This window comes from Zootoca vivipara, chromosome 3 (genome assembly GCF_963506605.1).
Source record: "Zootoca vivipara chromosome 3, rZooViv1.1, whole genome shotgun sequence".
NCBI classification, from domain to species: domain Eukaryota; kingdom Metazoa; phylum Chordata; class Lepidosauria; order Squamata; family Lacertidae; genus Zootoca; species Zootoca vivipara.
The window spans coordinates 47847138-47871409 of NC_083278.1; the positions used below are offsets into that span (position 1 = coordinate 47847138).

Consider the following 24272-nt stretch of genomic DNA (forward strand, 5'->3'; position numbering starts at 1 on the left):
TCCTGTGTCATTGACCATCCTTGAGGGGGATGAGGGGAATTCCAGGTGGTGGATTCAAGAATCTAAGCAGCCTTTGTGGAGTTTCTAGCCATTTATGTAAGTGGTCAGAGGTACAGAAGCCCTTAACAGAAAAATGCTAACATTAGCAGTTAGCAATCTATCAGCCAGCCAATGAGTCATCTTCCATTTGCCTAGCTTTTAATTGATCAGCTGCAACACTACATACTGCAGGGCCTTCATGAGTATAACTTTTAAAGCATCCTAAAGAAAATGGGCAGCTTCTCCCATGTGTGATGTCACCAACATACAAAAGTGCTAGAAAGAGCTATCCACATTTTCTGCTGGAATGCAAAAAGCCTTCCTTCATCTGCATCTGTTTGCTCTAAATTAGTTATGGTAAAGTGCTGAAGAGATGCTAGAATACACAAATCTTAGATCAGGGTTTTTTTTTATTTACAATTTGCCCAATTAAATTTAAAGCATAATCACATAGTCACAAAATCAAAACAGTGTACTTGATACAAAAAGGAAGAAATGCACATATACCCTACCATAGTATTTTATGGAGTTTACCACACAGTTACTCAACAATGCAAAATGTTAGATTTGGGGTAAACTGTCCAAGTCAAAGGATGGGTTCTCTTTAAAAGCTATGATTCCATAGGAACAGGACAAGACTCTACATGGACATAGTACTGTCAACAAGCCTCTCCATATTTCTGAAAATCCAAGCACTTCGTTCAAGCTGCATCTTAGTGCCAGCTTTAGTTCAAATTATTTGTTATCTAGTACATTTAATTACCTAGAATGTGTCTGTGCAAGTGTTATTTGGTTTCGATCATTGAGACATGTTCTTAAATTCTTGATGATTGAAGACTTCATCCCTTCCCATGATTGAAGACTTCATCCCTTCCCACTTTTGTTTGAAAAAGCTACTCTCCATTCTTCTGCCCCAACATTACATTTCAAGCATAAAATAGATTAAGATACAAACTGCACCAAATCAAAACGGACATCTGGAAATGACTCTAGAGGCTTTATTTTAGAAGGTGAATACTATGATAATGTAAAATTAATAGCATTTCAAGTTTAGCAGTGGATTTGATCCCTTGATCAGTTTTATTCAAGTGGTTTTTGCCACTGCTTTGCCAAATAACTTGTTTTGCTGGCACATATGGTTCACTTATAGCTTTAGTAAAATGGAAAAAAAACTGAAATACCACAGTGAAAGTAATTTTCCAATATATTTTAAAACTACACAGGCTTAGTTAGAACAGCCACACATTAACAGAGCCTTAAAATAAGATCTGCCCCACTGAAGCTGGAAATTCCAAAGCAAAATTTTGGATGGAACTCTGTCTGCTGGATACAACCTTATATACGAAACTGAGTGAACTGAACCAGCGCCATTTGTATTTTCTAGTGGTTTTCAAAACTTCATTTTCATTCAAATTAAAGAGTCCTTATTTTGCATATCTTCACGATCTCTCTCCTATGTGTTTCATGGTGGTCATTATCCACGGCTAGTCAAATTGTACTTCTTTGTCTTGTATTTCCAATTCCAGCTGTTGAAGACTGGAGCCCACCCCACGGCCTTTTTAATCTTGAATGGTCATAGGGTTGATTTTCAGGGGAAATGGCTTTGGAACATCAGGTGCTCTTATAAGACTCTCAGTCCAATTGGTACCAGTAACTGAACTGTAGCGTAAACTGCACTGACTTGATGCAGGTATTCTGTGGTTCTTTTTCATGCTGGGATAGGAAGGTCTAGCCATCTCAGATGGTTCAGGGCACTGGGCAGGGAATGGTGGAAGTTTCCCAGCCAGGGTTTCTTAACAAATGTATAGAAGAGAGATTGTGAGAATGAAGAGGCCAGTAGTTGATTGAAGAGAGCTTCCATGTCCTTTGGTGGTGGTATTGTTCAGTGTGCTAAGTGGTGCGGACGTTGGACTTGAATTATTGTTTGCAGCAGATGGAGTTGTTCCATTACCACCACTCGTCTAAATATAAAGAAAGAAAAGACTGTAAAGCCACAATTAATACCTTTTCCAATTTGCATTTTGCCTTCAAGGGCATATCCACATGTATTTTCATGTCAGTTCAGGAAAGCTACTACCTTTAAATGGGTGCGATGAGAAGAGTGGCAGCGCCTGCCCAAGAAGATCCATCTCTAAAATAATTGTTTGCCTGCTCGGAGGCAAGTCCTGATGTTAGCTTCCTTGGACATTTTGTGCAAATGGAAATACAGATTTATTTATTTTAATGAATAAATTAGAGCCTAAAGCAGGGCTAACAATGTGCTATGCAACTAGAAGCAAGGCTGACTGAATGAGGTGTCAGCTCTTAAGACTAGGGACAATACTAAGCAATTTTAAGTGCTTGAAAATCACTTCACTTTCTATGGCACACACAGGTTTCTTTTGTTTTGGTCACTGTTACACAACTTTTAAAAAAAGGATCTAGCAAAATCATAAAGACTAGTTTTGCCAATAGTTCAAGTGAGATGAATACACACACAACTACTATCCTATCTCTGAACAGCCATCTTCTTTCTGTCTCTAGTTTAATAGCTTTCAAGTCACAAAAAGACAGAAGGAACCCACAGAAATATCTGTCTTTCTAGTCAAGTTCCAGTCTTTCATGTAGTATTTTGCACTGCCTAGCTGGTAATTTTGTGCTAAGGGTTTCAAGTGTGGCGCTATTTATACTGGAGAGCTATTCCAGAATCAGTCTCCAGCAGTTAACAAGAGGAATGTTTTGTATGTCTGAAAGCTGGGAAGATGTATGGAATAGCTTTGGATTGCAAGATACAGGAAAATTGAGGTTTTCCACTATAATAAGCAGTAACAGATTGCTGTTGCAGGCATTACGATTTGAAATGCGCCTCTTAAACCACACTTACTAATACAAGTTCAAGTCAATGTAACGCTGCCAATCTGTTTTGGAAATCAGTTACTTTCAAGCAAGCTCCACCAGTTAAACTCACATCCAAGCAAGCATGTAGATCACAAAGTTTCAAAAGAGATAGCGAGGTGGACTTGCTGTATGGCTGCAGTGGAGTCTGTGTAACACAAACTAGCATGGGTGCTTTAGCGGAGATTCCTGCATTGCAGAGGGTTGAACGAGATGACCCTTGGGATCCCTTCCAACTCTACAATTCTATGAGGGGGGGGAAATCAAGGCTGCAGTCCCACAGTCAGGCTGTTTTGTCTTTAAAATCCAATGTGCTTTAAGCAGCTTGCAGCAGAGATCTGTAGCAATGTTAACTCATATGTCGCTTACTGTATAGAATTTTATCATGCAACAAGAACACATGGCATCTGTTAGCATTTGAGCCCCAGAGGGTCTATGCTGGCAGAGAGTATGTGGCATAAGTGGAAAGTAGTGTACTTGGGAGACCAGTATTTCGCTGCACACCTTCATATCAAACATTGCTTCCAGAAGTTCTTTTATAGGAGAAACCTCAAAGAATTGAGATGCTCAGTACAGTATTTGGATGCTGCTGCTGCTACTAGTTCCTAATGTTTTCCTAACAGAGCAGCCCACCTACCTGCAAATTTTGTTTGCTTTCTAAAAACAGCTTCAAAAAGCAGATCTAGTCTCACAACAGATCTTTTAAAGCTTCTCAAATACAGTTCCAAGAGTTGTTTCTTGGATAGCAGTCAAGCCTTGCCTACTATCTTTGCTGCCTTATACCAGCTAACCCATCTCTCCTGGCCAAAGTTGCTTCAAGCTTTGTCCTATCCCTTCAACTTTTTGTTCGTTTGGGGCAAATGATGGAGCTAGGGGAAAGGATGACTCATCCTTCTTTCTGTAGCTGGCTGCATGAAGTAGTAACTCACTGCAGCTTTTGTCATTTTATAGCGAGCAGCCAACTGTTTCACCTCCAGCAAAACTCTGGAGAAGAATGTGGAACGAAACTAACACTGAAAGCCAACAGGCGTTCCAAATTCCTTAAGTGGTAAAACTGTGTGCCGCTATCCTTTATTACAGAAACAGCCTGCCCTGAAACACAGGCTGAGTACACACACCATATATTTAAAGCACAATCCCTACCCACCAATTCTGGGACTGTAGTTTATCTTTCACAAAGCTACAATTCTCAGCACCTTTAATAACTACAGTTCCCAGGGGTGGCGGGGAGAAGAGATGTGCTTTAAATGTATAGTACGTACACAGCTTTTATTCTAGCTGTGGCATATGTGACATCCTCTTTTTTTAAAAAAAGTCTCCATTTACATCCCTAGGCTCCATTATATCGTAGGTATTTGATTACTAAACAAAGACACAAGAAAGGTGCCTTTATGGTTCCAAAGCAGTGGCTAGAGGCAGATTACTAAATTGCAAAGCGGGATACTAATGGGTCTGCAACCTAACACGCTTACTAAGGGTAGGTTGCAGTGAAAATAGTAGGACTTCTAGATAAATGGAAGAGGAGAGCAATCAATACTGGGTGTCTGCAGGAATTTTCCCAGGGAGGGGAAGAGTAAAACACTGAAAAGGGAAGCAAGCTAGCATCTCACACACAAAACAATAAGAGTCATAGCTGTACAGTCTGCCTCATATCCCAGATTCTAAAGACTTACATAAAACAAGAAAATTGGGAATTATGGTTGCCTCCTCCTGTGGAAGCCCACCATGCAAAAGACCAATTTTCTGCAACTTGATAATCTAAATGAGGTTCATATTCCAGCAAAGTTTCCTTCCTTCACACATGGTCTACACAGTGCAGATTCTACATTAAACAGCTCAACAATGTAGCACTGAGGATTTATATTGAAAGCTACCCGAGGGAGGGTGTTCTCACTGATACGAGTGGCACCCATTTGTATTTTGTTTGAGCTGTGGCAGAATATTGCAAGCCTAGTGCCCCAAGCCTCCTAACACCATCTCATATCCAGAAGAAAAGGAGGAGGTAATAATAAACATCGCACAACTTTAGGACCTTCTGGGAAGCCAGCACTGTAGAATCCGCCCTGGCTTGGGGATGCCACAATTATGCGCGCATTGTAGGAGAAGGCAGTGAATTGCTCTAAACTTGGACGTGACCGGGATGCCCAAGGCGACTTTGTCCGGGGGCGAGCTAGTCTTCGGGATGAGCCTTCATCCATCCCTTTCACACATGCACAGCCAAGAGGAATTAATGGAAAGCGCAAAGCGTGGGGGGCGGGTCGGGTCCAGAACCCAACAGTAACCTAGAACAGGGAGGGGGCGGGGAGAAAAAACAGAAGGAAAAAACAGGATCCCTCGACCCTTTAGATTAGAGTATGGGGTCATGAGTACGATGCCACACCAAGATCGCTGCCGACGCTCACCTGAGTAGGTAAAAGCAGCGCCAGGAGCAAAAGCCCCAAGCCGAGCCGCGTAGCAAGTGCAGTTCCCATGTCTAACCGCGCTGCGAGCCCCCGACTCCCTCCGAAGCTGCTCCTGAGATGCAACGTGGAGGCGCCTGCGGAGGGTTTTTATGCGGGCGCCGAGCTCCAGCCGGGGCGGGGCAAAGCCCCTGTAGACCTCCTCCTTCCCACCCGTCGCGTTGCCTCCTGGCCCACCTCTTTGGGGCTTTTAAAAACCCGTATCGGCTTCGTTCCCGCCCTCTGCCTTGTTGTCAGCCCTTCCACTGATCCCCGCAACTCCCGTTTGGCAATTCAAGGGTCTACACTCAGTATTCCCACCCCCTCCCTACCAAACGCGGCACAATAGGAAGCAGACGCCTTTCGAAGGCTCGCTTATTTCAAAACAAAAGGTGCCGCCGGGCTAAGCCCCGCCTGGAATTCACGCCGTCCGACCTGTTAGCTTTAACCCCTATTTTAGATGCATAACGTGGGGTAAATTCAGTGGTAAAAAGGAAACAACTCTGGTTATGGTCAGAGGTCTCTCTCATTTTACGGTGACATCACCTGGTGCACTAGTAAAACTACACAATGAGTGGTGATCAGAACTTAATTTGAGTGATGATGGCTTAGAAGCTAAGCCCTTCTCCTTAACCAGAAATAACACGGAACAAGGAAGAGTTTGTTGGTCATAACTCGCTACTAAGTTAACCCAATAAGTTAATGCATATATGGATTTGGGGGGGGGAGGCTTTTGAAGTCAGTCATCACAGCTTCATAAGACCCTGAAACCCCTGTGCCTGTTGTTTTAAAAATGTATGACTGTACTGTATACTGTACTTACTCCCTTATAGGAATTGGCAGAGTGGCTGACTCTGTAGGTGATGCTCTTTTCTTAATACTTGATGCATCTGAGAACTGACCTCTAATCATGCAAATAAGCTAATAGTTGTTAAAACTATTGTTTAAAACTGTCAGTGATGTTGGTGCCTAAGTGGATTTTTTATATACTCACCACTGTTATGGCACCTGCTAAAATGCCCACCTAAAGGAGGCCTATATTTCACTGGGTGTCCCCTGGCCCCAGATCGACAGTGGTAGGTGGCGACATATTACGATAATTCCCTTCCATTAGATAATTAGTAACAACCTCTCTTTATGGGACTGTCTTGTTAATGTTTAATTAATTGCAATAAGTATTCTCTGTGTTTTTGCACTTCCTGTATATTGAACTCTGTCTTGAGACAATGCTAAAAGGCCACAGGTGCCATCCTGTGTCAGAGGAAAGTCCCACAGAGATTCAGGGAAACTTTCTTCCTAGACTCTTCAGGTCAAATAGAGGATGAGTTCCTGTACCTTTAACACTGGAGTATGTAAGAGGAAGTTTATGCAGGTGTGGTCAGTTGTGTGGAAGAGAGAATTTTAGTACAGTACAGTTAGTGCGTAACATATAGGCTTTATTGCTCCTTGGTAAGTATGTTCAGTACTGCAGCCTTAATACAGCATGAGAGGAACTTTTGTTGGCAACAACCCACCTCAGATTTAACATACAATTTCTGCCTCTTTCTTTCTCAACACACAAATATTGTTTTTTCAGGCTTAATATTAATATTTTAAATCAACTATTCCCTAGTAGTTGCATCACCATTACAACCTTGGCCATTTTTTGGAAGTCGTGTCAAAATCATCGTATAGTTTGTTCATTAAAACTCTGGAAAGTTGATAGTCTTTACTTGGATTTTGTTATGTTAACTTATGTGCAACTACTCATTCTACGTGCCTATTTTATAGTTTTTCACCTTTTTCACCTTTTAATTTTGGCCTGTTGTTATAATTGTTATCTCTGTTTTATATACATTATAAAATGAAATAATAATACTGTAACAACAAACAAATTTATTTTGGTGTAAGCTTCAACAGACTACAGTACTCCACGAAAGCTTATAATACTTTTCTTTGCCTTAAAGACCTTTCATTGTTTTTCCTGCAAAAGGCTAATATGGCTACTCCTCTGGGACTGATTTTAACTATTTCATAAACTGAAATGTAAAAAAAGAAAAGAAAAGCAGGGTATTGCTGGCTTGTAAGTTTATAAATATTTTTCTAGTTTAAAAATCATTGAAAGAAATTATATAATTTCCAGTTTAAATGGTATGGCAATAGTGAGTGACTCTGGAAGCTAATGCACAGGCCCTTAAGAGCAAGACAGCAAGAGCTGTTTGATCTGCAAAGGTATTTTTCGGCTAAGCCAATCTCCAGGGAGGAAATCTTGAAGGGATTTTTCTTGTGCCTAATTGCTCCTTGGCTGCCAGTTCCTTATGAAAGGAGACTCATCTAGTAAATGGAGGATAAGATAAGGATGCTTTTGGATTTTTTTTATTTATTGGAATGCGTAATAATTTAAAGGTGATGCCCATTCTGAGGGGAGCAGTGAACATGACAACAATATACTTTCTCTAGTTAATTTCACTTGTGACCAGTTCTCTAGTAGTGATGTTTCAACTAGCTGCATTTTACCTACATTCCATAAATCTGCGGGAATTAATTATAGAGAAAAAGTGAAAATTCCCTTTGACTCAACTGGAGCTATGAGTGTGTGTTTAGGCTGAAAAAACAGTGGCTTCTACTGAAAACCAGTTAATGGTTAGAGGATCTCATCCCATTTCCAAAACATAGATACGGTAAGTAAAGCCCACACTGCCTAGGCATTCTCCTGAATTGAGGCTTGCTTTTTAATTATGGGGGCGGGGGGAGCCAGAGCCAGATAGATAGATAGATAGATAGATGATAGATAGATAGATAGATAGATAGATAGATAGATAGATGATAGATAGATAGACAGATAGATGATAGCACTAGCACTTATTTTGTATGCTGTTACTCTACTTGAGGAACATTATTTATGTATATTATTTCATCCCTATTCCACCTTTCTATCTGCCTGTTGTCTTTGTCCATTGAGTTTTCTTGGCAGGGATACTGGAGTGGCTTGCCAGTTCCTGCTCCAGGTGAATCACGTTTAGTCAAAACTCTCCACTATGACCTGTCCATCTTGGGTGGCCCTGCACAGCATAGCTCATAGCTTCTCTGAGTTATTCAAGCCCCTTCGCCACGACAAGGCAGTGATCCGTGAAAGGCCACCTCATGAGAAGAGAAGACTCCCTGGAAAAGACCCTGATGTTGGGAAAGATGGAGGGCACAAGGAGAAGGGGACGACAGAGGACGAGATAGTTGGACAGTGTTCTCAAAGCTACAAACATGAGTCTGACCAAACTGCGGGAGGCAGTGCAAGACAGGAGTGCCTGGCGTGCTCTGGTCCATGGGGACACGAAGAGTCAGACACGACTAAACAACAACAATTCCACCTTTCATCCAAGGAGTTCAAGGTGATTCTCCCGCTGCCTATTTCATTCTCACAGCAAACCTGTATCTTGGATTAGGCGGAGAGCCATAGACTGGTTCAAGGTCACCCAAGTTCGTGGCTGTGTTGAGGTTTGAACCCTGATCTCTCAGGTCTGAGTCCAATGCTGTACCTGCTTTAGCACAATGAACATTGATTAAGCCATCATCAGCTATGCTTTTTCAAACTCTACGCTTGATTACTACTACTACAACAACACTTTTTCCATAGAAAGGCCCCTGAAGAGTATTCAGAAACACTGAGAACTTCAAAATGTGTTCTGGCTGCTCTTTACCATAGTTTAGTCAAAGTGCTGGCTTTTTTAAAAACTATGAAGAATTTACCCAGAGTAGTTCACAGGCTAATTTCAATCTCAAGGTTAGTCAGGTGTGCTAGTGTACCCTGCATGATCAATCTGGTTTTGCTCTGCTCTGGGTACAAGAGGGAAAACAAGCCAGGAAGCTGCAATTAATCTGCTATTCTCCTACATCCAAACCAGGGGTCATGGTTTGTGGCTCTCCAACATGCCTGGTTTGTTGCCAACCTCAAATCACAGCTTGCTGTCAGCTTACTAATTATGGCTTTTTAGGGAGCAACAAACTACAATCCCTGGGAAACCAGGGCTAAGTAGAAGTAGTGGTAAAGGTAAAGGTAAAGGGACCTCTGACCGTTAGGTCCAGTCGCGGACGACTCTGGGGTTGTGGCGTTTATCTCGCTTTGTTGGCCGAGGGACCCGTCATACAGCTTCTGGGTCATGTGGCCAGCATGACTAAGCCGCTTCTGGCGAACCAGAGCAGTGCACGGAAACGCTGTTTACCTTCCCGCTGGAGCGGTACCTATCTATCTACTTGCACTTTGACGTGCTTTCAAACTGCTAGGTTGGCAGGAGCTGGGACCGAGCAACAGGAGCTCACCCTGTCGCACCAGACCTAGGCTCTGTGGTTTAGACCACAGCGCCACCTGCGTCCCAGTGGTCATTAAATTTATTAATCATTTTTTCTTGCTGAGCAAGAAAACTTGCAACAGGGATGAGTGAAGCCAGAGCAGTCAGGCTTTTTGTACTAGCATGCCTCTCATACACAACAAACAATAGGCTATAAAACTTTTCAAATTCTCAAGGTCACAGGGAGATGTATCCCAGGAGTGGGGATTTTTTTTTCAGCCCTATGACCACAGGCCAGTGGTGGGTGAGGCCAGAAACAGGGCTAGTCCAAAGCATTTTGGTGCCTGAGGCAAACAAAAGAAACTGTTTCCCCCTCCCCATCAGGGAAGAAATCATGAATGAAGATCTGCATCAAGAACAAGAGGGGAATAAATATCTGCATTGGGATCTGCTGCCCCTGTGGATCTTGCCATCCGAGGCAGTCACCTCACTTTGCCTCATGAGTGGGCCAGCCCTGGCCAGAGGCAAAAGTGGGAAGAGCAGTGGGTGTAAAATGTACCTTTGTACAGAAGGCTAGTTTTTACACATTCACACACTCCTCTCTATCCATCTTCCAGGCAAGAATGAGGCATTGTCAAGAGTTCAAGGGTTACAATCCAGCCAGGCAGCAACACTCAAGGAAGGTGTGAAGCAGAGCAAGTGAGAGGGATCTGTTGGGTATAAGCAACATTGCATGCTTCCAGTCCGTAGAAGGCAGAGTTGAGACTAACAGACAGAGAAAATACACTTTGTTGTTTCCCACCAAACACCTAGGTTCCACTCCTTTCTCCTGTTCCTTTCTTCTCTCCCTTCCCCTAGCAAGAGGCAGTCATGCTTCAGGGTTCAATGTATTGCCATTATCTACCACAACAGGCTTTTTGAATTAGCACAAACAACAATCCATTTGTTCCCAACATAGGAAGAAGGATAAGGGAAATGTGAATATGCTTCCAAATGTTTCTGTCATATCCTTTTCCTTCAATGCAGCTGATCAAGCACTGAGAAAGGGGAAGAAGTTTCCCTTTTAAGGGAAATAACTTTATATACTACAATTTCCTGTGCTACAGTGTTCACAATGCAATGGGGAATTTTTATTGCCATGAACACAGACCAACTGTCTGATAAGTGTTCCTCTGGCAAAAGAAAAGCAAAGAAGACCCAAAATCATTTGATAAGTGGTTGTTGGGCCATCATCCTATGTATGCTCACTTGGAAGTAAGGAGATCTGGTCCACGTGGCCTTCCTCCCCTGCACTGCAGGCTTGATCCAAAAACCTCCCCCCCCCCCGCCGCCACCTTTGCATTATACAAAAAGAAAATTGCATTGGCAGTGCCAAACACAGGATTTCAGGATAGCATACAGTTTGGTCCTAAGTCTCACTGAGTTCACCAGATGTTAACGAAGAACATAGCATTTTATCCATGTAATCTGATCCTATGCACGTTTACAGAGACGTTAGTCCCATTCACTTCAATGGAACTTACTCCCCTACATCATATAGCAGCTTCAGAGTCAAATGTTGTGTAATGGCTAAAATGGTGGTTTCGGATCATTGGGATCCCGCACCTCAACCATTGGCCCACCTGGCAGCCTTGGCTGTTAATCTGGTGGTGTTTTCACACACAATGCTACTATACTACAAAGCCTTTCTGGCGCCATTTGTGTTCGTGTCTGAATAATGTGTATCTGAGATAGAAAGTGGATGGGAGACATCATTAAAATGTTTTTGTTGTTTTTTACAATCTTGCTAATGTGGGTTTGACATTCTGAACTGCAGAAGTGGGAAATTCAAAGAACGCTTTCAAGGGCACAGGGAAACATACATTTCTTACTGTAAACTTATATCAAAGTTTATATTTATATAAAACATATCAAAGTTTTTCATGGAAATGCTCATTATTATAATAGACAATATGGACATAATAATAACAACCTTCCTTGCTGTGTTGGTGAGGATGACAAATGAGATAAAGCATAGTAAAACATTGATATAAGGATTTAAAGCTCAATGTCACTGAATAAAGGATATGCCCTGTTTAGGGAAGATGTTAATGTTTGATGTTTTATTCTGTTTTTAATCTGTTGGGAGCCACCTAGAGTGGCTGGGGAAACCCAGCCAGATGGGCGGGATATTAATAATAATAATAATAATAATAATAATAATAATAATAATAATATATTTATTAGGAAGGGCCTTTTCACAAATAGATTCTGTAGCACATGGGGTCTCCAACCTTTTTGGGCCTGTGCTCACATTGGTAAACTGCACAAACTGCTCTGGGCACCACACTCACAGTAAACCGAGGAACTTGCAAGTTGTGTTATCCCACAGTATATTGTTATCCACCACCTTTGTTATGTGCCACCCCAATCTCCAAATGGTGAGAGACTCCAGGGCTTCCAGGTGCTTTTTGATTTCCTTGGACTGAAGGTCAGTTGAGACTGTGGTGTATTTAGAATATATCATTTTATTTATATATATATGCAGCCTGAGCATAGGATGGAGGGCTTTACACTGTAAACACCCCAACAGATATCGCTTCTCCATTAGATTTTCAAATAAGACCCCAAATCCAGCTTCTGCTCAGCACAGAGCAAAGCATGCCTCTGTCATCAGCTTCCAGCATTTCTCAGCTCCCACCTCCCCTTAAGAACTCAGGCTATTGTTCTTCTACCTAGCAGCCAGGTGAGGGGGATGGGGGGAAAGCCCACCCATTTGCTCACTCTCTTTAGATGCAAATGTTGGGTACTTGGCTCAGCAGCCAAGGTTATTACCCTGACAAAGGGACTAGTTTGACCTGTTCATTCCCCCCCCCTCTTAACACATTCTAACCTCACAGATAAAAATTCACAGGTTTGGAAGGGGACCCAGGGTTTAATCCGGACTGACACCCACTTAATATCATAAAATTATGCTTACTTAAAGCAAGCCTAATTTCAGTAGGGGAGGGGGAAGGCCTCTGTTGGCACATTTGAGCCTGTAGGCACAGTGTTGACTCCCACTATTGCACATTCATGTATCTATCTATCCCACTTCTTTACTAACCTGGGGGTAGGTGGAAAATAAAAGGGCATTCTCCAACAGCCAGCAAGGAATATTGGCAAAATGTATTGGGTGCTGCCAAATCGAATATGAGAGTTTGCAGTGTGGATAGATGGCTTTGAAACCCTGCACAACTGTATTGGAATATGCAGCCCTGGCTCCTGTGATGAACTCCCATGCTCCAGGAGGTTGCTACACACTGAACCAACAATACAGAACCAACACACTGAACCAACAATAATTCCAACAACCACCTGCTTTCTATTCTAGGCCGCCCCCCACCTCACATTCCTGGTAATATGAAGCAAAGTAGTTCACACAACCTTCAAGAGATTCCTTGAAAGAAACAGGGGAGAGAAAGAGGCGGACATGCCAGATAGGGCTCCATTTGTAAAATGAGGTGTGTTGAGGTGGGATTTTGGCTCTGATCTATGGCACCTCCCTTCCAATTCTGACCGTGTGGAGGATAGGTATGGTTCAGTTTTGAGGGCAGGAAGATGCTTTTCACATGCTTGAACACTACCTTCTCAATTATAGGGATTTAAAAATGTATCGTTGCATTGAATATTTGTCCCATCAAAGTGAGGACAAGTGCAGGTGGCCTCAGAAGAGCAAGTTTGACACATGATGCTGATTCTACCTGTTTTCCCACAGCTGCTGGAGGATATTGTAAGATGAGAAGGACAGGTTCAGTGAAGAAAACAGGGAAGTCATTTGCTCACTTATTCATGTCCCTGTGAGCTTATCTATGCATTCCCCACACTACCCTGGTCTATTATCCATAGCGAGGTTTGGCAAAGTTTTTGTGGCTTGGGCCGGTTCACAGTCCCACAAATGTTGCGATGGGCTGTAGTGCACGCACGTGCATGCACAAACACTATTTCTGGCACTCCTTCCAGTGTGGAGGAGGCATGCGCAGCTTCCCATTGGCTGCAGGCGCTTCCTGCAGCCAATGGGAATTTGGCCAGCGTCACGGAAGGCAGTCCCCACTCTGCTCCGCGCCAGTTTAGCGCAGCGCACAGGAGCCAACTGAGTGGGTGGTGGGGGTCCATGGGCCAGTTAAACGACCCTCATGGGCCACTTGTGGCCCATGGGCCTTAGGTTGCCGACCCCTGATCCACTGGATCTTGCTGCAAACAGTCGACAGTATCAATCAAATTCAAAAGCAGATAATCTGACAAAGCTTTTTATAACATCCAATATAGTAGCATTTTTATAAAGTGTGTAAAGGGAATGTATTTTATAAAGTGTGTAAAGGGAATATATGGAGTTGTACTGTTGTGAGGTATTCTGTTTGCAGTACTCAGCAGCCTTCAAGAGCTCACAAGCAGGGCATCAGGGTAAAGGACGCAAGCAGTGCAGATGGCAGGTGGCCCAGGCAAACTGTTTAACAAAAGGGAAAGGCATCAACAGAGTGTTTCGGCAAACTGCTCTGTGAAGTGCCCCCCCCCCCCGCACCGTTAAAGATGGAGGGGCTTCAGAAAATTGGTATCTGAAATGCCTCCCCCTCCTTTAAAAGGGGGTTGGGGTGAGCTGTGGGGAGAGATGATGTGAGGTTTGGGCAAAATATGAGGGGGTGAAAAGGGGGTGGGTGAGATGTAAAGAGAGGTGGGTTAGACAGGTGTGGGAGAAGGAGGATTGGAGGAAAGGCAGAGTTGGCAAGCAGAGTAGCAGTCAGACTTATGTGCTTTATTTTTTTAAAAAAATAAAAACCTCTAGTATTTCATCTACTTAATAAACCTGCTACCAATCAGAGGCACTATCAACAGGAGTAACTCAAATAAGCAGCAAACTGCTAGCTGTGAGTGACCAACATTATACCCTCAATTCTTCCCACCACAATTTGCCAGACAAACAAACAAACAAACAAACAAACAAACAAACAAACAAACTGCAAGAGGAGTTCTTTGCTTGAGAAAAGAACCATGCAATTGCTGAGATCCTATCCAGACTAGAATTTTATTGTGATGCCACCACATTATTGCTGTCCACTGGGGCTATAGCAAACAAAAATAAATGAAAACATTTGTGCTACAAAAAGTTCTAGGATTTTAGCGGCAGGAAGTTATGGGATATGCACTGATTGGAAATGAAACAGTGTGACCACCTCAAAACGTTTCCAGGCACAAACAGTATTGAAGGCAGGATTGCATGTGACTATCCCCATAGCATCAAGAGTGCTCATCATCATGGATATGCAATAAAAAGGATGCCTGGAGAGGCTCTATGTTAACAACTGCACTACTTTGAGGGTAGGTGTTTGGCTGCCCTTCAACACTTGAGTAATGGTTGAAGATTTCCCCCCAAGAATACTGTAATCTGAAAAGGCCTTCTTGACATGGTTTCAGGCTAATTGTGGAGATGTGCTTTCACAATGTATCCAGTGTATCCAATGTTTCAGTGTATCCAAGAATACTATTTTCCTTTTGTGTGTCTTGCTTTCTCTTGTGGGTTTCTGCAAAGCATGATTTTTGTAATGAAAGCAATGTATGGAAATACTTCCCTGCAAGTAAGATTTGTAAGGCAGGGCATTGGCTCTGCAATGACCAGTCTTCAAGCACATTCTTGGTCAGTGAATTTTTTTTGCTGCACTTACATACTGCAAAACAGCTGTGACTTGGCTGATGTTGAGCATGCACTTTGCATCACATATTTTGTGGCGAGATATACCATGCCCACCATGCCAAAGGTGTATTTTTCCTAAAAATAGAGGGACATTTTTAGCCATCCAACCCCATATGCCATATTTAGATTTTGGTGTCAGTAACCACCATGATGTAATTATAATGTGTTGCTACTATTTTGCTTAGCACTCTAAATAGCCAAACATTCATCTGTACTCTGAAAATGTACACTGGTGTTGCCAATTTCCCCTTAGCTAGTCTTCTGATGTTCTTTTTCTGTGTTTAGGGTGCACTGGGATAAAAAAGAGGGGATTTTAAAAAGCCTATGATTCCTACATATGCAACCTGAAATGTATGCACAGTGCAGTCCTATGCAAATTCACTTTTAACTAAATCCAACTGGGTTGAATGGGTCTTATTCCCTAATATACATGCTTATCAGGATTTGCAACATGCTATTCTTCTCATCCTATAAGTTTTAATTCTAATGGGATTTCACTCAAGGCAAAACATGCTTACTAGATCCATTAACATCAGCTTCTGAAGGAAAACTAACATCTGAAAAAAAATAAAAAAATAAAGATTGCTGCTAGTCTGTATTGCGCCTAGTATGTTTTAAGAGTGGCTCTGATCTCAGAGCATTTGTTACATGTAACTGAAACCAGCTATTGGTAAGGGCTACCACATTTCTGAAATAGCTCACTAAATAGAATACTCTAAAATCTCAGTCTATATTCAGGTCAATATAATCACAAATTAAAATAATTCAGTAAAATTAGAAATCAATATACAGTAGCTGAATCCAAGATTACTCTCATTGCCAGTGTCCACATCTCAAGCTCGGGGGTTGAATGCAACCATTTAGGTCTTTCTACCTGGTCTTTGGATGGACTCTCTCTGAGCTGCACATTATTCCTAGCAACACACCCCTCAGCAGCTCTGATTTTAAGTGCTTCGGCCTGGCTGATAATTCCTCTTGCTTGCCTGGAGGGGTGTGTGTGTGTAGGAAAATTGGTAGGAAAATTGCTTCATCCACTTTTGCCTCTGGCCTCACCCACAAATAGCTCCTGAAAGGTTTCCCAGAAGGAAATGCAGCCTTTTAGCTGAGAACTGTTCACCAGTTCAGTCTGACTTTAACTATGTCACCACAGCATACCGGTAGTTTGTACACATACTAGTGCAGTTCTTCCCGTCTCTGTCCCCAAGTGGCCATGTACCACTTAGCCGTTTCTCTCTGGCAGGTCAGTACATTGGGCCAGGGAGAACTTGTTCCTGTGCTCAAGGGAGGCAGCTACAGTCAAGAACAATCCCTCATTTGAAAGGCCTTGTGTAGGCATTTTGCAGCAGCTGAAAACAAGAAAGAATAAGCATGGTTCACACGGTTTCCCCAACTAACCCTAGGGCAAGATTAGTGCCCACACCTTCGCAAAAAATATCTGAGGCAAAAGAGTTCAGCAGTAGGGCTGGGGAACCTTTGGCCTTCCAGATGCTGTTGGATCTGGCTCCCATCATCCTTCAACACTGCCCAAGACACAGTTGGGCCTGATAAGAGTTGGGAGTCCAAAAACATCTGGAGGGTCACTAGTTCCCCAGCACTGTTTTAGAAGTCCCAGCTTCTTTTGAGGCAGAATTAGGACTGATTCTTGAAGAAGAGTGGGTGCGTTATTGACCTGTCTAGTGATATATATATATATATATATATATATATATATATATATATAAGGTGGCGGAACTCCCTATGAATGCCTCTCTTGTTTTCTTATAATGGCAATGGTGCACAGCTGAGAGGTGCTGGGACTGAGTTCCGGCAAGTTCCGGCTGGACTTGTAGCACTTTCATTGTGCAAGTTCATGGAATTTATCATTCTAACAGAGTCTGACTCTTTGTGGTGAGGTGCTGCTATCTGGTGGCCAAAATAGGTGCCTGACATTTTATTTATCAAAAGTGAGGCATATATGCAAAAGAGAGAAAAGAACGAACCTTGTTGTCTGATCGGTTATAATTAAACCTATGGACATTGGGGGGGGCACATCTTTAAAGTTGTTAAATGTTACAAATATTGTGCATAAAGGTAAAGCGACCCCTGACCATTAGGGCCAGTCATGACCGACTCTGGGGTTGCAGCGCTCATCTCGCTTTATTGGCCGAGGGAGCCGGCGTACAGCTTCCAGGTCATGTGGCCAGCATGACAAAGCCGCTTCTTTTTTTCTTTTGTAAAATGGTTTCCCCTTTTATTTCCTTTATTTTTTAAAAAAATATTAAAGGTTTTCTTGGTTTACAAAGATATGTGCAATGTCTCTCATAACATTTTTACAAGTCAGCTTCATTTGTTGAGACATTGGGAAGAAAAGGGAAACACCAACAGCATACAAATCAATATGACTAACCTGACCCAAAACACCCTCCCACCCCACTCACACACGAAACAAAGACCACCACAGCCAACCACAAATGAACAACCATATCCTAGGCCAACCCCAACATCTCTCACCACTAAAGGCACACAAGCGAACAGCAGACAAAGCCGCTTCCAACGAACCAGAGCAGCACACGGAAACGCCGTTTACCTTCCCGCTGTAGCGGTACCTATTTATCTACTTGCACTTTGACGTGCTTTCGAACTGCTAGTTTGGCAGGAGCTGGGACCGAGCAACGGGAGCTCACCGCGTCGCGAGGATTTGAACCGCCGACCTTCCGATTGGCAAGCCCTAGGCTCTGTGGTTTAACCCACAGCACCACCCACATCCCTATTGTGCATAAATGTATCCTTTTGACTTGACAGCTCAGGGAAGTTACCTAGCTTTAAAATAATATAAAATCAACTCCTTTCCAGTTTCCTCCATTCCAACGCTATCTTGCCCTTGCAAAAGGGACTCCAGGAAGTGCCCAGAAGTGACAATTGCTGAGCTGATTGCTGGCCAAGGAAAGCTTAATCCCATCACCAGACTTGCCAAGGGGTCCAGACATGCAAAGGAAGTTCTCTTGTACAGTGGTGCCTCGCTAGACGAATTTAATTCGTTCCACGGGTCTTTTCTTATAATGAAAAAATTCGTCTAGCGAATCCCATAGGAATGCATTGAAATATTTTTGAATTTTTTTTGCCCATAGGAACGCATTAATTGAATTTCAATGCATTCCTAAGGGAAACCGCGATTCGCTAGCCGAATTTTTCATAAAACGAATTCGTTTAGCGAGGCAACCTCCGCTCGAAAAATCCTTTCGTTAAGCGGAAATTTCGTTAAGCAGGGCATTCGTTAAGCGAGGCACCACTGTACTCTGGGTGGTGGGACTTCAGAGGTGTTTGCCTATGAAATCTTATACCTAGGTCATGCCCTGACATGCCTGCCTATGCTAATCTTGAACCTAGGACTTGTCTGGACATGTTTGCCAAGGTTTAACTAGTGTAACCCCTGTCTACCCCTCCCCTTTGCTGACATGTCAGTGATGTAAAGATGATGTATCAATGATGCTGTGTGAACTGTATCTGAGGGGTGGTCTTGGGCTACACCCCTTCTGTGATGTATGGAGGGGTGGTCTTGAGCTCCAGGCAGGGAATTTCAAAATGCCTATATAAGGGCGGGCACACCTTTCTCCTGCCTGTGAGGGGAGCACCCTCTTGCAACGGTTGAATAAAGATCAGGCTTACTAGCTGCTTTGCTTCTCAATATTCTCTGGTTGGCCTCTGTCATTTTCTCCTACCGATGGAAAACCTACAAAGGACTCTATGAGGGCTCCTGTATACCTCATAAGGGAATAAGGGCAGATTTTGTTTATTACAAAACAAAAATGGGTAGAACACACACACAGCTTCAAGTTGAATCTTTTTTAAATTTCTGCTCTAAATAATCTCTCACACACTTCTCATCTTAGTGAGACTGCTTAAATGTGGCTCCTAGCCACAAAATGGAGGACCAGGCAAGGTATGGAAGCGAGATTTGTGACCTTGTGGGGAGGATGAGCCTTGTAACTTGAAGACTGGCTCCAGGTTTGAAGGGGACCTCAGCAACTTGATCACTGGTGGGTCTCCTGTTACCTCAGTGGGCTTGTATTCAGGGCCTAATGGAGAGGGTCCATTGTCTGAAGCCGGATGGTTAAGATCCTTTGTGTGTTGTGTGACTGATGACTGTGTATGGCTGAGTATAGGCTAAGATGAAACAGCAGCTTTGTACCAAGACTATTATGTTTTAGTTACTGTAGGTTTGAAGGAATAAAAGCATTTCCTTTTGAATCATTACCTGTTGTTGAAATTTATGGATACTAGGGGATGGGGAAGGGGAAGGCAGGACTCAACTTTGCATGCTGAGAAGGACCAATTTCCCCTTAGCTCACTATACAGATTTTCACCAAACTTCACACTTAGCTCACTATACAGATTTTCACCAAACTTCACACTGAAGATTTTGCCCTTCAGTTAATACAGTTAATCTTTGTTTAACTTTCCAAAACTTTTTATTTTAATAACATTTTATTTTAATAATTTTTACCAGTATTTCCAATAGCTTTCCCAAAAAGAAAAGACAGCCACGCAGAACTGTTGTTTTGAAAAAAAAAATTGTTGTCAGGGGAAGCTTTCATATGCTTTAGCATGAAGTTTTTCCAAAACAGATTTTACAAAGCCAGATGGACATTTTGAAGCTTTTTTTTTAAAAAAAAACCCAACAACAACAACACCAAGGAGTATATATATTTTCCTCTATAAAAATACATTTCTTGAAACATTCAAAATGCATGCCGCTGTCTCCCCACTTTGTGTGTAGAGCTGAATCTCTCTCCGCCCCACCCCCCCATAATGCATTTTTTTGGCTATTCAATAGCACTACAATAGATTAAGAATCTACAAGAAACTTTTCAGATTTTTCTAAAATTCTGGATTGTTCCTCTTGCCTTTAAAAACATATTTTTAAAAGTTTAAAAATGTCTTACCAGTTTGCTAGTATTTATATTTATTTATATTTATAAAAACCACTAATATGCTACTAAGCAACACTAAATCAGTAAAAGAAAAAGACAAAAAAAACCAATGGCAGCATCCAGAAATGCTAGAGACTGACATTAAGGGCCTGAGCAAATGCATTTTTTAAAAGGCACCCAATAGTTTGTGCCTGCCAAATTTCTGAGAGGAGGTTGTTGCACAGGCAGGTGCCACCACAGAGAAAGCCTTTTTCTGTACCCAGTAAAATGCTTTTGCAAGCTATAATAGGTTAATGCAGTGGTTCTCAAACTTTTTTTCTCTGAGCCACACTTTCAGAATAAAAATTTACCACACTGGTATTTTTTAAAAAAGAAATTTAAAAAAAAGAAATACATTGGAAAACAAAAAGAAACAACTCCTAGCAAACAACTCCCTGATTTGTAACACAGAACACAATTACTTTATAATATGATAATGAAACATGCAGGAAGTATAAAACTATGCAGCTACATAAGAATAGCATTATAAATGAGCTTCTTACATCTGTACCTTAAGCAGCGCCATTTTTCTAGAAAAAGAGGTGCCGGAACTCACCACGAACGCCTCCCTTGTTCTCTTCCCGCCACACTTCCTGTCACGACTAAAGTCTTTTGAGGGCAGAAACTGGAAAGTGCTGGAAGATTCTAGAAGGTTCACTTCTGAGGCATATATTGTTTTGACTATCTCAAGGTCACGCTGAGCCAGGAAAGAGAAATTCCTGCGCTCAGGAAGCTGCTCTTTCTCTCTCACTCACTTTCATTTGTAGCTCGTGTCTGAATTTTTTTGTAACAAGCCTTTGTCTTTTAGTAAAAGTTTTTCCTTTTGGACTTTTGACTCTGCGTGGTCATTTTTATTTACTGCAAGACACTGTCCAACACTTCCTTGCCATGCTCTCCTGCCCCACCAGTGTGGACACCGTTTGAGAACCATTATGAGAACAGGATGTTGGATTACATAGGCCTTTGGCCTGACTCAGATAGTCTGAGTCTAACTATGCCTTCCCTTTTCAGGAGAGAACCCTTGTCCAAAGTCCAGACCCTCCAAGTGTCTCTATTTTCCAGGGATGTTCCTGATTTAGAGAAGCCGTCCTGGTTTCTGATTTGATCCCGGAATGTCCCACTTTTCCTTTTGTTGTTGTTTAGTCGTTTAGTCGTGTCCGACTCTTCGTGACCCCATGGACCATAGCACGCCAGGCACTCCTGTCTTGCACTGCCTCCCGCAGTTTGGTCAAACTCATGTTCGTAGCTTCGAGAACACTGTCCAACCATCTTGTCCTCTGACGTCCCCTTCTCCTTGTGCCCTCTCACTTTTCCTTAGGATGTTCCTATTTTCATTGGATAAATGTTGGAGGGTATGGAATTATCTGACCCCTGAGCCGTCTGAAGGCAATCCTGTATAGGGAAGGTGTTTTTTTTAATGTTTAATGTTTTTATGTTGTTATATATGTTGGAGGATGCCCAGAGTGGCTGGGGAAACCCAGTAAGATGTGTGGGGTATAAATAGTAAAATTATCATTATGGAACGGGACGTCCCTATTTTAATCAGAGAAATGTTGGAGGATATGCTTCTCCACCCCAGTGCTGAATTTCAAACAAAGACCCACCCCACTCCCATCCTCCCTCCCACCCCACTAATCATTCCTTTCACAGGTTCTCAACTGTTGTGGTCTACAAGATGAATTCAGCTGGTCCTAGAAAGGTTGGCAGAACAGTTGAGGATATCTTACTTGGCCCTGGGCTGGATTTATTTCTGATGACAGAGACTGAAGCCATTTTAACCAGGGCTGAATTATTCATCAGGCAAACATATAAGCTTCCTTTGTCTGGGGTACCTGATTTTCATAATACAGCACTGTATTATGTCTACTAATTCCCCCCAAAAACATATTTACCAGATAAAGAGGTCATTCTCTGGAGCCTGGTCAAAGGTCGATGGCTTTTATAACACATCACTGGTTTGATGATGAAGGGGGGGATATTATTTTTACTACTATATGTTTAATCAAAAAGAAAAACGAATGTGTTCTTACAATGTTAGAATGTAAGTGGTTCGCTGTGACCTCCAGCAAGGTTTGAGAGCTGCTGATCTATTTGATAGATGCCTCTGTGAACATACTGAATGAATTCTGCGATATGCTGAATAAATATGACTTTTAAACTATGATAAAATATACTTTCACTTGAAATTAACACACATTTGCAAGCCATAGACTATGCATGCTTGCTTAGGAATAACCCTCCCTGTGATCAGTCAGCCTAATTCCCTGGAGATTATGTAATGCACTGCAATCCAAATAATATTTCTTGAGCACACAAATGTGGGGAAACCTACATCCCCCCACTGAAAACTAACCATATTAGTCTAGCATATATCTACAGAATTAGGCACTATTAATTAGGTAAAAGAACATCTTCTTTCAAGTAGTAAAGCAATTAATCAGAAACAAAACACACGAGAATACAAAAGTAAGCAAATAATTCAAACTAATTAACATTTGCTGGTGGAATGCATAACTGTCATGGTTAATAAGGATATTAAAAATAACTAGCACTTAATTTGATTGCTATTTCCTTTTTCACTGCATTTGCCACCTGCTTAATGTGAGCTAGATAAGCCCCCAGGGCAACAATCAAAGGCAAGGCATACCAGAAAGATTTTCTGCAGCACTTCTGAAATAGTTTAGCATTTCTCCCCACACATAGAATACTTAATGTACCGGTATATGATTTTTTCCCTAAAAGCAATGTGGGAGGGAAACTTTATTCAAATGAAGGCATATGAGTAAGGAAAATCAATACTGTAATGTGTTCATCATTTTTCAAGAAAATGGACAGAGCAATCATATTCTAATTTCACCAGTTTAGCTGTGAGGCATACTACTGGTGGAATGTCCATTGTATCGAGTACTCTCTCAGCCCAGGGTGGAAGAGGAAAAATGCACACTCATTGGAAAATCCGAAAATGATGGGAAAATAGGAGGTATGCACACCTCCCACACCAGTAGCCCTGGAAACACCACCAGCCCCACTCTCCTTAGATATGCATAATCTGGTTTTAAAGCTATCCAAGGCCATAACTATCACATCATTTGGAGAAAAAGAAAAATCTCTCTTCACATCCCATCTAATTTTACAGTATTTAAACCTCCATTAAGCAGTGGCAGTGGGGCACCAGGTCCTTTTGGCTCCATATTTACGGAACTCCCTCCCCATATAGGCTACCTCTTGGTTTTTAGGCAGGACCTGAAATTCTGAAGCATGTTCCTCTGTGTGTATATGTATACGTGTCTGGTTTTATTTATTTCAAAGGATCTAAGAATGATGTGGAATGCACAGATTGGTGCCCACAGGCAAGTAGAGAAATAATTAAACAAAAATTCATTCTGAAAGCTATTTGACTATAACAACGAATGTTAAAAATCTACTAAATCTCCACTGCCAGATAATGAAATAGGCAATAAAAATCATTTATGAGTCACGGTGGGGAAATTATTGCTCCTAATTTAATTTTAATGTGAACAGTTTTAATAAACAGGGAATTCAATTTATGTAAGCTTATTTTTGTCATTACGTTGTGGATCAGGATGAAGCCAGGTAGTTGTGCGGCCAATTTCACAATGTCCTGCTCAGAAATTTTTTTAAATACTTGGAACCTGACATTAGCCTATATGACTGTAAAAATGTTTTTATTAAAAAAAGTTTTAAAAGTGGTAGAATTTTTCTTCAGCTTTTTTTTTTTGCAGATGCCCTGGTCTCGCTATGGGATAGTGAGATGAGGAGCAGTGTAGACAATATCACTCTCCAAGTTCCTCTCCAGTGCTTCAGAGTCCGCACTACTCTTTGGTTTACAGAAGAGCTACAGATCATGAAGCAGACTGGGAGATGGCTGGAGCACAGGTGGCAGAAAATACACTCCAAAGCCAACCAAATGCTTGTTAAGTCATTATATAATTCTGCCTACCAAGCAGCAGTGAAGGCAAAAAGAGAGAGAGGGAACTCTTTT

The 24272-nt window shown here is 42.0% G+C and overlaps 1 protein-coding gene across 1 annotated transcript; it reads right to left on the minus strand.

Moving 5' to 3' along the window:
* Nucleotides 1-431: 431 nt before the first annotated feature.
* Nucleotides 432-5524, minus strand: CD24 (CD24 molecule). The gene is made up of 2 exons (XM_035109298.2): nucleotides 5316-5524; nucleotides 432-2000 (listed from the first exon to the last, which is right to left on the minus strand). Exons 1-2 carry the CDS (start codon nucleotides 5382-5384, stop codon nucleotides 1833-1835), a joined length of 237 nt encoding a protein of 78 aa, XP_034965189.1. The 5' UTR covers nucleotides 5385-5524; the 3' UTR covers nucleotides 432-1832.
* Nucleotides 5525-24272: the final 18748 nt, after the last annotated feature.